This window comes from Elephas maximus, chromosome X (assembly GCF_024166365.1).
Source record: "Elephas maximus indicus isolate mEleMax1 chromosome X, mEleMax1 primary haplotype, whole genome shotgun sequence".
In the NCBI taxonomy this organism is placed as follows: Eukaryota; Metazoa; Chordata; class Mammalia; order Proboscidea; family Elephantidae; genus Elephas; species Elephas maximus.
In genome coordinates, this window is record NC_064846.1 from 96,622,836 (window position 1) to 96,635,980 (window position 13,145).

A 13,145-nucleotide genomic window follows, 5' to 3' on the forward strand; every position below is an offset into this window, starting at 1 on the left:
CCAAGTGTCTTTTAACAGGGAACTGGTTACAGGAACAGCCCTTCAGTGGAATGTTATGTAACAGTTTAAAAAAAATGAGGCAGATAAATATTTGAAATTATCTCCAAGTTGTATATGAAAAAAGCAAGGTGTAGTATAACACACTACCCTTTTTCTAAAGAAAGGGGGTTACTATACATATACTTACATATGCATAATATATCTCTGAAAGGATACGGAGGAAACTGGTAACAGTGGTTTCCTCTGGAGAAGAGAACTAGCAGGAGTAGAGCATGACGTGATTCGGGGTGGGAGGAAGACTCACTGTATACCTTTTGGTACAGTTTGAATTTTTTTGGTGCAAGTGACTTATTTGTTCTAAGAATTGTTTCTGGACTGGAATGAGTGTCACGCAAGAAGGTTAAGGGGGAGTTCATTTGAAAGCTGACATTAAGAAACATTTGACAGCTGCTTTCCATCATGTTTCTAAGAGTGTCAGAGAAATCTTTCCATTCCCAAGTCCTCTTAAAGAAGCTTTACTACCTAGATCTAATTGCTGTAGGTTCTGCTCATTTCTTAGCAAACCGGAAACTCTTCGCCTTGTCTGGGTATAATACAACTGTATAGCTGGCACATGTAGTCATTTCCAGAAAGCCAACATACTTATTTTTATGACAACTGTGAATATAAACATTTTGTTTTAATAAAATAGTTTTGGCCAGGAAAAATGTGAGAAGCTTAAAATTTTAGTTTCTCCAGCTCCCTGGTCTTCACTTCTTTCTCCTGTTTATAGGCTGGAAAAGAAAAATAAACTTCCTGATTTTTCAATACTGAAATGGTTTCTAGTTTGGAATCAAGTGTCCTAAACAAAGGCTTTAGATAATATGTTAAAAACAAAGGCTTTAGATAATATGTACATAGTAATACTTATTGTTGCAATAGAGATGTTTTAAAATTTAATTGCTTAATACAACTTCCAGTAAACCAGTTGCCATTAAGTCACCTCCAACTCCTGGTGGATCCCATATGTGTCAGAGTAGAACTGTGCTCCACAGGGTTTTCAGTGGCTGATTTTCAGAAGTGGATCGCCAGAACTTTCTTCCAAGATGCCTCTGGGTAGGCTTGAACCTCCAACCTTTCAATTAGCAGCTGAGCATGTTAAATTTGCACCACCCAGGGACTCCTAATAAAGCTTACACCAGTAAAAAGTTTCAGTGCTCAGGATTTGGTAAAATTTTATAGATTATTTTTATAATTTTATAAATTATTTTCACGTTCTGCCTTGTTTAATGAATTTTCTTTTTTATATAACTTTTTAAATTTTAAAAATAATACATGTTCATTGTTGAATACTATAAAATTACAAAGATGTGCAAAACACAATAAAGCTACCTTCAATCTTACCATTAGAGATAACTACCGTTAAAATCTTGGTATATATTTTTCTAGTCCTTTTTTTCTGCGTGTGTGCTTAGAGAAAGAGTTTTTAAACAAACAGACCATAGGGTACACATTAAGATGGCAGTATAGCTTCTTGCAGAACCCCCGGTGGCGTAGTGGTTAAGTGCTGTGGCTGCGAACCAAAGGGTCAGCAGTGCGAATCTGCCAGGTGCTCCTTGGAAACTCTATGGGGCAATTCTACTCTGTCCTATAGGGTCGCTATGAGTTGGAATCGACTTCACAGCACTGGGTTTGTTTTTTTTTTTTTGGTTTTATAGCTTCTTGCTTAGGCCCTCAGTCTCTGAAGTGAAACAGAAGTCAACGGTCAACTGAGTCTTGGCTCCACTATTTATTAGTTATAATATTTAGAGAGACAAATATTTAGCCTCTGTAAACCTCATGGAGAAAACAGGTTTCCACTCCTTCGGGTTGTTGCAAAAATTAAATAAATAATGCATTCAGAGCATTCCCTGTGTAAGGTATAAGTGTTTTTGTATAGGTTACATTTAGAATAGCTATAATTTTTAATCCAAAAAAACATGGTTTTCTACCTAAAATCATAATTTTTAATCTATTTCTTGCTTAATGTTTAGACTCCCTCCAACTCTGTTTTGAAATATCACTTTTTCTTTTTCCAGGTGCCCAGATTTGTACATTTAAGTACATTATAAATTAGTTACCTGTAGAATCAGAATTCTGAGACTCTAAACTAAAACCTAGAAATAACAGTTAAAATTCCTCCACATTAAAATATGCTGATATCTCACTTAGTTGGAGACTACCTTAGGACTAAATTGTGGTTTTATTTTTATGGTTTAGGAATCCAAATGCCTTCCACTGTTCCTAAGGAGGAGTAGGTGTACTTAGGAGTAGTAAGGTCAGTTGGTTACTATGGCTGCGTATAAAGCTTATAGTGATAACTGACCAGCTCTATATCCTTATTCCCTTTTTCTTCAGGCCTCCATATCATCCACAGCCTAGATGAAGTCAACTTCATACAGAACCTTGTGTTTTACATTGAAGCTGCATATAAAACTGCTGTAAGTTCTCATTTTGGAATGGATTTTAAACATATGATGTTCTTGTGTTTAAGACTACGTTAAAACTGTTAATGCTACCCTTCATAGTAAAGCAATCTAAAAGGCTTCTGGCAGAAGCTGTCTTCAACCTCTTTCTTTGCTAGTATCAGTCATCCTTTGTTCCCTTCTCCCCAAGGGGATTACGGAGCCAAAAGGGTTAAGGTGCTGTGCTTTCATTCCTGACATATTCTATGATATCTCATGGTATGTATTTGGCAACCTGGGGCTAAATGGTGATCTTATTTTAATAGTTTAACAACATCTTATACAGGGACAAAATGATTAGGAGTATTATGAACCAGTTAGCTACTTAGAAATGAAACTTAGGCATATTTTTCTATTTGTAAGCATTGATTCAGAGCTTACTGTACAAAAAGGTTACTTTTTCTTAAAACTACCATATAAAGTAGGTTTCTATTAAATCATAATATATTTAACATCTTCTCTATAAAATGATATGTTAGACACTTAAACGAATAATTTCTTTTGCAAGGATCGGCAGAAAGCTGGTTCCTATGAGTGGAGATTAAAGATGTCCCAAGTGTCCAACTTTTCCAAGCTGCTGTAGCACTCCATCATCTCTAACATCAACTACTCCCTATCCTGTCAGCACTCTCCCTCCCGTCTTTGGGTTCCTTAGTTAGCTGCAATGTCTCACAGAACTAAATGGCTCGTGCAGTTGGGGAGGCTGGCAAGTCCTAAATTCATGGGTCAGGCATAGGCTTCTCCCTGGCTCTCAGTCTCTGCCCAAATGCACTTAGCTTTCTTGCTCCGTGGTCCAGAAAGCCCACTGCCCCATCTCCTGCCATTCTTTCCTGCCGGCCTCTCCTTCCTTGGTGGTGGTGGACTCTTCTCTTTCTTGCCTTTGGGGTGGCTCATTTCAAGCCCAGCGGGATGGCAAAACTGACCAGTCCCTTCGGTGGGCCACAATTACCCTATCGTACAGTCCCACCCAGTCACCTGGGTGGTAGTTACAAGACCGTGGCTTGAAAGGCCACACAAAAAGGTAATCAATCTCAAAGCAACACTGTACAGGAATATGTATTTTCTCCTTCACTTTAACATAGGCATTTGTTTGTTTTTTGCTGTTGTTCACTGAAGTTTTATTTATAATTGTCCAAACTGGAAACAACCCAAATATCCTTCGACAGGTAAATGGATAAACAAATTGTGTTATATCCATACAATGGGATACCACCCAGCAAGAAAAAGAAACGAACTATTGATACATGCAACAACATGGATGAATCTCAAAGGCATGCTTAGTGAAAGAAGCCAGATAAAAAATGTACATACTGTATGATACCACTAAGATAAAATTCTATAAATGTATAATGACAGGAAACAGATCAGTAGTTTCCTCGTGACAAGGATGGAGGGGGTATGAGAAAACTTTGGGGAGTGATGAAAATGTTCATTATATTGATTGGGTGATGGTTTCACGGGTGTAAATATATATTAAAATACAGTTTAAATATGTACAGATTTTGTACATCAGTTACAAAAAATAGAGATCAGTTCCTACAATAAACATAAAAAAATTATTATTTGTGGAATAAATAAATGTCATAACTCATTCCAGGACAGTACTGGAGACATACTACCAGAGTTCTCTGATAGCTCCTTTGCTTCCATTTCTTAACTAACCAGCCTTCTCCTTTACAACCAATACATTATTTTTTTTTAAGTGGATAATTACCTTTTAAAATGATTTAAGTAAAAAGAAAACATCTCAGTTATTTACTCATAGTTACCAGTTCTGATGCTCTTCATTCCTTTGTGTAGATTCAGGTTTCCATCAGTATCATTTTCCTTTTGCCTGAATAATTTCCTTTAACATTTCTTGTAGTACAGGTTTGCTGGTGATAAATTCTTTCAGCTTTTATGTGACTGAAAAAGTTTTATTTCACCTGCATTTTTTAAAGATGTTTACACTGGGTATCGAATTTTATGTTGGTGGGTTTTTCTTTTTCTCTCAGTACTTTAAAGATATTGCCTTTTCACTTGCATTGTTTCTGACATGAAATTTATTGTCACCCTTGTCTTTGTTCCTCTGTACATATGTGCCTTTTCCCACTGGCTGCTTTAGGAATTTTCTTTTGATTACTGACTTAAGCAATTTGATTATGATGGCCCTTGGTGTAGCTTTCTTCGTGTTTTTAGTACTTGGAATTTATTTAGCTTCATGTATCTATGAATTTGTAGTTTTCGTGAAAAGCTTTCAGCGATTATTTTTTTCCTATCTTTTTTCTGTTGCCCACCCCCTTCCTCTTTTCTGGGTTTACTTTGGGATAATTTCTATTGCTGTTCCTTCAAGTTCACTAATCTTTTCATTTGCAGTGCCTACTTTCTTTGTCATTAATCCCACCCAGTATATTTTTCATCTCAGACATAGTTTCACACTAGAAGTTTTTTTTTATTGCACTTTAGGTGAAGGTTTACAGAACAAACTAGTTTCTCATTAAACAGTCAATACACACATTGTTCTTAACAACCCCACGATATGTCAACACTCTCCCTCCTCAACCTTGGGTTCCCTATTACCAGCTTTCCTGTTCCCTCCTGCCTTCTAGTCCCTGCCCCTGGGCTGATGTGCCTCTTTAGTCTCATTTTGTTTTATGGGCCCTGTCCAACCTTTGGCTGAAGGGTGAACCTCAGGAATGGCTTCATTACTGAGCTGAAAAGGGTGTCCGGGGACCATACTCTCAGGGTTTCTCCGGCCTGTCAGGCCAGCAAGTCTGGTCTTTCTTTTTGAGTTAGAATTTTGTTCTACATTTTTCTCCAGCTCTGTCCAGGACCCTCTATTGTGATCCTTGTCAGAGCAGTCAGTGATGGTAGCAGGGCACCATCTAGTTGTACTCGGCTCAGTCTGGTGGAGGCCGTGGTAGACGTGGTCCGTTAGTCCTTTGGACTAATCTTTCCCTTGTATCTTTAGTTTACTTCAGTCTTCCTTGCTCCCAAAGGGGTAAGACCAGTGGAGTACCCTAGATGGCCGCTTACAGGCTTTTAAGACCCCAGATGCTACTCACCAAAGTAGAATGTGGAACATTTTCTTTATAAACTGTGTTATGCCAGTTGAGCTAGATATTCCCGAGACCATGGTCTCCACAGCCCTTGGCCCAGCAATTCGGTCCCTCAGGGAGTTTGGATGTGTCTATGGAGCTTCCATGACCTTGCCTTGTATAGGTTGTGCTGGCTTCCCCAGTATTGTTTACTGTCTTACCCCTCACCAAAGTTACCACTTATCTATTGTCTATTTGATTTTCCATCCCCACCCTCATAACCATCAAAGATTGTTTCTTTTTGTGTGTAAACCTTTTCATGAGTTTTTACAGTAATAGTCTCATACAATATTTGCCCTTTCGTGATTGACTTATTTCACTCAGCATGATGTCCTCCAGGTTCATACATGTTATGAGATGCTTCACAGATTCATTGTTGTTATTTCTTGTTGCGTAATACTCCATTATGTGTATGGACCACAGTTTGATATTCCATTCATCTGTTGATGGGCATCTAGGTTGTTTCCATCTTTTTGCTATTGTGAACAATGCTGCAGTGAACATGGGCATGCATATGTCTAGTCATGTGATGGCTTTTATTTCTCTTGGATATATTCCTAGGAGTGGGATTGTTGGATCATATGGTATTTCTATTTCTAGCTTTCTAAGGAAGCACCATATCGTTTTCCAAAATGGTTGTATCATTTTGCATTCCCACCAGCAGTGCATAAGAGTTCCAATCTCCCTGCAGCCTCTCCAATATTTGTTATTTCCTGTTTTTTTTATTTGTGCCAGTAATGCCAGGGTGAGATGGTATCTCATAGTGGTTTTGATTTGCATTTTCTCTAATGGCTAGTCATCGGGAGCATTTCCTCATGTGTCTGTTGGCTGCTCGAATGTCTTCTTTGGTGAAGTGTCTGTTCATTTCCTTTGCTCATTTTTTAATTGGATTATTTGTCTTTTTGTTGTAAAGGTGTTGGATTTTCTTGTAGATTTTAGAGATTAGACCTTTGTCTGATTTGTAATAGCCAAAAACTTCTCTCCAGTCTGTAGGTTCTTTTCTAACTCTTTTGGTGAAGTCTTTTGATGAGCATAAGTGTTTAATTTTTAGAAGATCCCAGTTACCTTGCTTATCTTCTAGAGTTTGTGTGTTATTGGTTGTGGTTTGTATCCTGTTAATGCCATGTATGAGGACCTCTAGTGTTTGTCCTATTTTTTCTTCTATGAACTTCATAGTTTTTGGCTTTATATTTTGAGTTAGTTTTTGTATATGGCGTGAAGTATGGGTCCTGTTTCACTTTTTGCAGATGGACATCCAGTTTTGCCAGCACTATTTGTTAAAAAGACTGTCTTTTCCCCATTTGATGGACTTTGGACTTTGGACTTCTCGAAGATCAGATGACCATAGGTGGATGGATTTACATCTGGGTTCTCAATTCTGTTCCGTCAGTCAATATATCTGTCATTGTACCAGCACCAGGCATGTTTTGACTACTGCAGCTGTACAGTAGGTCCTGAGGTCAGGTAGTGCGAGTCCTCCTACTTTATTCTTCTTCTTCAGTAGTGCTTTGCTTATCCAGGGCTTCTTCCCTTTCCATATAAAGTTAATGATAAGTTTTTCCATCTCTTTAAAAAATGTTGTTGGTATTTGGATCGGGATTGCATTGTGTTCGTAAATATCTTTGAGTAGAATTGTCATTTTCACAATGTTGAGTCTACCTATCCATGAACGTGGTATGTTTTTCCATTTATGTAGGTCTCTTTTGGTTTCATGCAGTAGTGTTTTGTAATTGTCTTTGTATAGGTCTTTTACATTCCCGGTTAGATTTATTCCTAAGTATTTAATTTTTTACGGGATATTATAAATGGTATTGTTTTCCTGATTTCCTTTTTATCGTTCTCTCTATTGGTGTATAGGAATCCAACTGATTTTTATATGTTTGTCTTGTATCCTGCTACTCTGTTGAATCTTTCTATTAGTTCCAGTAGTTTTCTGGTACAGTATTTTGGGTATCATATATCATCCGGAAATAGGGACAGTTTAATTTCTTCATTACCAATTTGGATGCCCTTTATTTCTTTTTCTTGCCTTATTTTTTATTGCTCTAGCTAGTACTTCAGCACAATGTTAAATACGATTGGTGATAAAGGGCATCCTTGTCTTTTTCCTGTTCTCAAGGGGAATGTTTTCAGCCCCTCTCTATTAAGAATGATGTCGGCTGTTGGTTTTGCATAGATGCCCTTTATTATGTTGAGAAATTTCCCTTCCGTAGCTATTTTATTGAGAGTTTTTATCAGGGATTGGTGTTGGACTTTGTCAAATGCCTTTTCTGCATTGATTGAGATGATCGTGTGATTCTTTTCTTTCCTTTTATTTATGAGGTGGATTACATTGATTGATTTTCTAATGTTGAACCATTCTTGCATACCTGGGATGAATCCTGCTTAGTCATGGTGTACTATTTTTTTGATATGATGCTGAATTCTATTGGCTAAAATTTTGTTGAGAATTTTTGCATCTATATTCATGAATGATATTAGTCTGTAATTTTCTTTTTTGTGGTGTCTTTGCCTCCTTTTGGTAATCAGGGTTATGCTGGCTTCATAGAATAAATTTGGAAGTATCGCTTCCTTTTCTATGGTCTGAAATAGTTTGAGTAGTACTGGTGTAAGCTCTTCTCTGAATGTTTGGTAGAATTCTGCAGTGAAGTCATCCGGGCCTGGGCTTTTTTTTTTTTTATTGGGAGTTTTTTTATTACCTTGTCAGTCTCTTCTCTTGTTATGGGTCTGTTCAGATTTTCAACATCATTTTATGTTAGTTTGTCTAGAAGTTTGATTTGGGTCTTTTTTATATCTTCTATGTGCCTACTTTTTGAACATATAGAATATAGTTATGATAAATATTTTAATATCCTTGTATACTTATTCTCACATCTGTGTCAGTTCCAGGTTCATTTTAATTGATTGATTTTTCTTCTCATTATGGACTGTGTTTTCCATTTTCTTTGCATACCTGGTAATGTTTGACTGGCTGCCAGGCATTGTGAATTTTACCTTCTCGGGGCCTGGGTATTTTTTTATTGCTATTCTCAAGCTTTGTTCTGGAACCCAAAGAAGTTACCCAGAAACAGTCTGATCCTTTATTGCTTTTAAGATATGTTAGGCAGGTTGCGAGTCATGTTTAGTCTTGGTCTAATTATTCCTCACTATTTATGCAAGACCTTTCTGAGTACTCTGCCTAATAGCCCATAAATTATGAGGTTTTCTAGTCTGGCTGATTGGAATAGGCACTATTTTTAGTCCTGTGTGAGCACCAGGTATTTTTTCCTCTAATTATTTTGGGTGTTCTTTCCCTAGCCTCCAATTATTTCCTTACATGCACGTACTGATCACTGTTCTGCTGAATACTTGAGGGGAATCCTCTGCATATCTCTGGGATCTCTGTCTGTATACCTCTGTCTTCTCCATTACTGTGTTCTACAAACTATGGGTACTTTGGTCTTCCTGTATTCTCAGCTTTATCTTGTCAGCTAGGGGAATCTGCCAGGCTTTCTGGGTTTCCCTCTTTACACTGTTGTCTGGAAACTCACAACAGTAAGCTGGGGCAATCATAGAGCTCACCCTGTTTGTATCCCCTCTCTCAGGGATCTCTGTCCTTCATTGCATAATGCCCAGTGTATTGAACACTGCAGTTTCATATATCTTGCCCAGTATTTTTAGTTGTTTCAGGTGGGAGAGTAAAACCAGTCCCTGTACTCCATATTTGCCAGAAGTGTAAGTCTAACATAGGTACTTTTTACGCGAACAGACATTGTTTGTTGACTGGTTGCTTTTCCTTCTGATACCATAGGTCTGCAGTGGCCTGGGGCTCTTTGATGTCGGGGTCCTCTGACCTTCATTGCAGTCAAGGGTTGCATCAATAGAAATAATGATATCCGTGCCTTCTCACACTCTAATCTTTGCCTCACAATCTAAGGTCCAGCTGGGGAAGGGGGCATGTGAGGTCATATGAGGACAACCACAAAATAAGTATGGTTTGCTTTCCTGAAGCTGCTTTTTAACTTAGTGATTTAACATGAAAAGTAACTTAAGATAGATAACTGAAATGAATATGGATGTATGTGTGTACGTGTACATGTATTTCCAAGCTCTGTTCACTGAGAGGGCCTAGAAACAACAATACCTCAATAACAGTGAGCATACGCCATGCACAGGTCTTGATTTCTAACTATCACTCTCTAATAAAAGGAACCAGGGCTCCTTGTATAAGCAATTGATTTCAGGGTTGGGACAGGGATAATACAAGGTGAGCCTGGAGCATGCTTTGCAGCCAGAAAGTCAGGAACTGCCCAAAAAAAGATGGGGGGCTGCAGTGCAATGAATTACATAATATGGCCCTTCTAGCCATGGTTTTTGTGACTCACACACAATAATTGGGTGATAGTATGCAAACTGGGGTAATTGTCGCCCATCCCAGAGGCAGGAAAGAGAGCATCCCACCATCACCAAGGAAGAACAGCCAGGAGCAGAGGGTGCATTCTTTGTACTTCTGAGATCCCTGCACTGAGAAGCTCCTAGACCCAGGGGACAGCGAGCTGTAACCCTGAAGACGATGAGAAGCGGTGGCAGAGAAATGGCAGGAGAGACCAGCGAGAGACTGCGCAGCGGGCTTCCCAGCCCACAGAGCAAGAAAGCTGAGTGTCTTTGGGCTAAGGCTTACTGGTGCAGCAAGGTGAGGTGTGCCTGGGCGCTGATTGTCAGGGACTAAAAGAGCTTTGCAACACTTGCCTGAGTAGGGCAGAGGCCTAGGGCCAGTAAGAGGTGTGCCTGCGAGCACAGCTGAGAGGAGGCTATCCTGATGGAAGAGCTGTATCCTGAGTGTCCCTGAACCTGAATTGTAACTTGTTACTTCCCTAAAACCCCATAATTGTGAATATTGTCTGTGAGTTCTGTGTGGCCATTGCAGTGAGTTACTGAACCTAGCACAGAAGTAGAGAGTGCCATGAGGTGGGGGGTGGTTGGTATCAGACTTGGTAAAGATGGCGAAAAGAGGAGGCATGTCTGACCTCTGCCTCACAGGAATCAGCCTCGTGCTGTCGATCTTGTCTCTCCTTCCCCCTTGTGAAGTTAGAGGAGGTCAGACACCAACTCCACATCTTTTTTTTTACAGGAATTTATCAAAAGGGCACAGGAGTCAACCTGAAAGAACTCCCAATGGTCAAATATTTGTGCAACAAAATAAATAATTATAGTATTTTGTTATAACCCAGAGAATAAACTAAATATCCATGAGTTCATACTGATATAAATAAATAAATAAATAGATAGATAGATAGATAGATAAATAAATAAATAAATGGGGAAGAAGGGATAGTTTTCCTTTGCAGAAGAAATCTAATTAATAACTCTAAAAGGTATAAGGGAAATTACCATAAAACAGCCCTGAAGAACTGAAACTAACCCCTGAGGTCATGTCTTAGTCATCTAGTGCTGCTGTAACAGAAATACCACAAGTGGATGGCTGTAACAAACAAATTTATCCTCTCACCATCTAGTAGGCTACAAATCCAAATTCAGGGCATCAGCTCCAGGGGAAGGCTTTCTCTTCTCAGTCAGCTGTGGAGGAAGGTCCTTGTCATCAATCTTCCCCAGTCAAGGAGCTTCTCAGCACAGGGACCCAGGGTCCAAAGGATGCGCTATGCTCCCAGTGCTTCTTTCTTGGGGGTATGAGGTCCCCCTGTCTCTCTGCTCACTTGTACATCTCAAAAAAGATTGGCTCAAGACACAATCCAATCTTGTAGATTGAGTCCTGCCTCATTAACATAACTGCCACCTATCCCACCTCATTGACATCATAGAGGTAGAATTTACAACACATAGGAAAATCACATCAGATGACAAAATGGTGAACAGTCACACAATACTGGGAATCATGGCCTAGCCAAATTGATACATATATTTTTTGGGGACACAATTCAATCAATGACAGGTCACCTTGTAGCTAAATAACAAATTGGCTCAAAAAATAAGGAATATCACCTGTAAGTACTGTGCTCCTTTAAAAATCACCTCTATGAGACTGAATGGTCAACAATTACTTTAAGACAAAGATGAGAATATAAGGGGGCAGGGAAACTAGATTAATGGAAATGGCAAAACCAGAAAGGAAATAATGAAAATGTTCAGGAGTTGTGAAGAATATAACCAATGTCACCGAACCACTTGTGTAGAAAAATTGTTGAATGGGAACCTAATTTGCTGTGTAAGCTTTTACCAAAAGCACAATAAAATATTATTTAAAAAACAACAAAAGAGGAAGTTACGGATATGACACTACCAATAAGGACTTGTGAAGCTAAAAAAGAGGAGTTCTAAACTACCAATAATAAAAAAATGAATTTCGATCAACCATGTGAGAGTAACCCTGGTAGTGTAGTGGTTAAGTGCTATGACTGCTAACCAAAGGGTCGGCAGTTTGAATCTGCCAGGTGCTCCTTGGAAACTCTACGGGGGCAGTTCTACTCTGTCCTATAGGGTCGCTATGAGTCGGAATCGACTCGACGGCACTGGGTCTGGGTATGTGAGAGTAAAAACTAAATTATCTTTTTAGTCTCTCTGTAGAAAATGTCATTACAAAATCATTGTCTTATGAAGAGGCAATCAACAAGATTTCTCTTCACAGATATTGCGAGAAGGAGGAGGGAAGCTAGAATAGAATATAGAATAATGTCAAGCAATAAAATAAGAACAGTAATTTGTTATTTTTCTGGATTGTGTGACTTCTTAGTATTTTTCAACTTTATAAACTTTGTTGTGATTTCTTTCTCATTTTATATAAATATTCAATTTCAAACTTAAAAATTTATTAAAGAAAAAATTTAGTCCAGGTAGTCCCTGAGTTACATCAGGGTTCCATTCCAATGATTCCATCATGAGTCGGTTGTAACGTAAGTTGAGTATCTCTTTTGTTTTTTAGTTTTCATTATTATTGCCTTTTATTATCAGTGTCCTTATAAATCATAACTTTGAACATCTGCAAGTAAACACTTGAGAATGATGACATCAACAAATTATGCACTACAACATTGTGTGTAGTACATATTACTAATGATAAGATGTACAAAAAAAAAGTCAGAAGTGCAATTTGTTGTAACTTGAGTATGTCATGTGTCCGGGACTACCTGTACATTAAAAAAAAAAAAGCCAAAACTGTAAAAACCCATTTCCACTGAGTAAATTCCGACTCATAGTAACCCTATAGGACAGAGTAGAACTGCCCCATAGGGCCTCCAGTGAGCTCCTGGTGGATTCAAACTGCCGACCTTTGGTTAGCAGCCGTAGCTCTCAACCACTACACCACCAAGGTTTCCCAAAACAGCACTGTAATAAGTGCTGGAGGCAATATTCTCTGACGGACGCTAAATTAGTGGATGAAAGTTTGAGGAGAAACAGGACATTTGCATAGTCTTAAAGTTTCTCTCCCAAGATATTCTTTAATTGTAAATATCAGTTACAGCAACTTAATCAAGTGATAAAGAGTAATATCACTGGTAATAAGACATATCAACATAATGTACCACCTGATACGAGACACTGAGAAGGAGACAGTATATAGTGTCTATAGTAGTAGTCTCTTTTTTTAGTG

General features: G+C 38.4%; 1 protein-coding gene across 5 annotated transcripts in view; it reads left to right on the plus strand.

The window, feature by feature from the left end:
• Positions 1-13,145, plus strand: part of PHKA1 (phosphorylase kinase regulatory subunit alpha 1) — a 201,289-nt gene that overhangs the window by 24,383 nt on the left and 163,761 nt on the right. For all 5 annotated transcript variants that reach the window (XM_049873293.1, XM_049873294.1, XM_049873295.1 and 2 more), the window contains exon 5: positions 2,377-2,459. In XM_049873293.1, the coding sequence (XP_049729250.1) occupies positions 2,377-2,459 (83 nt within the window). The remainder of the gene's footprint in view (positions 1-2,376; positions 2,460-13,145) is intronic.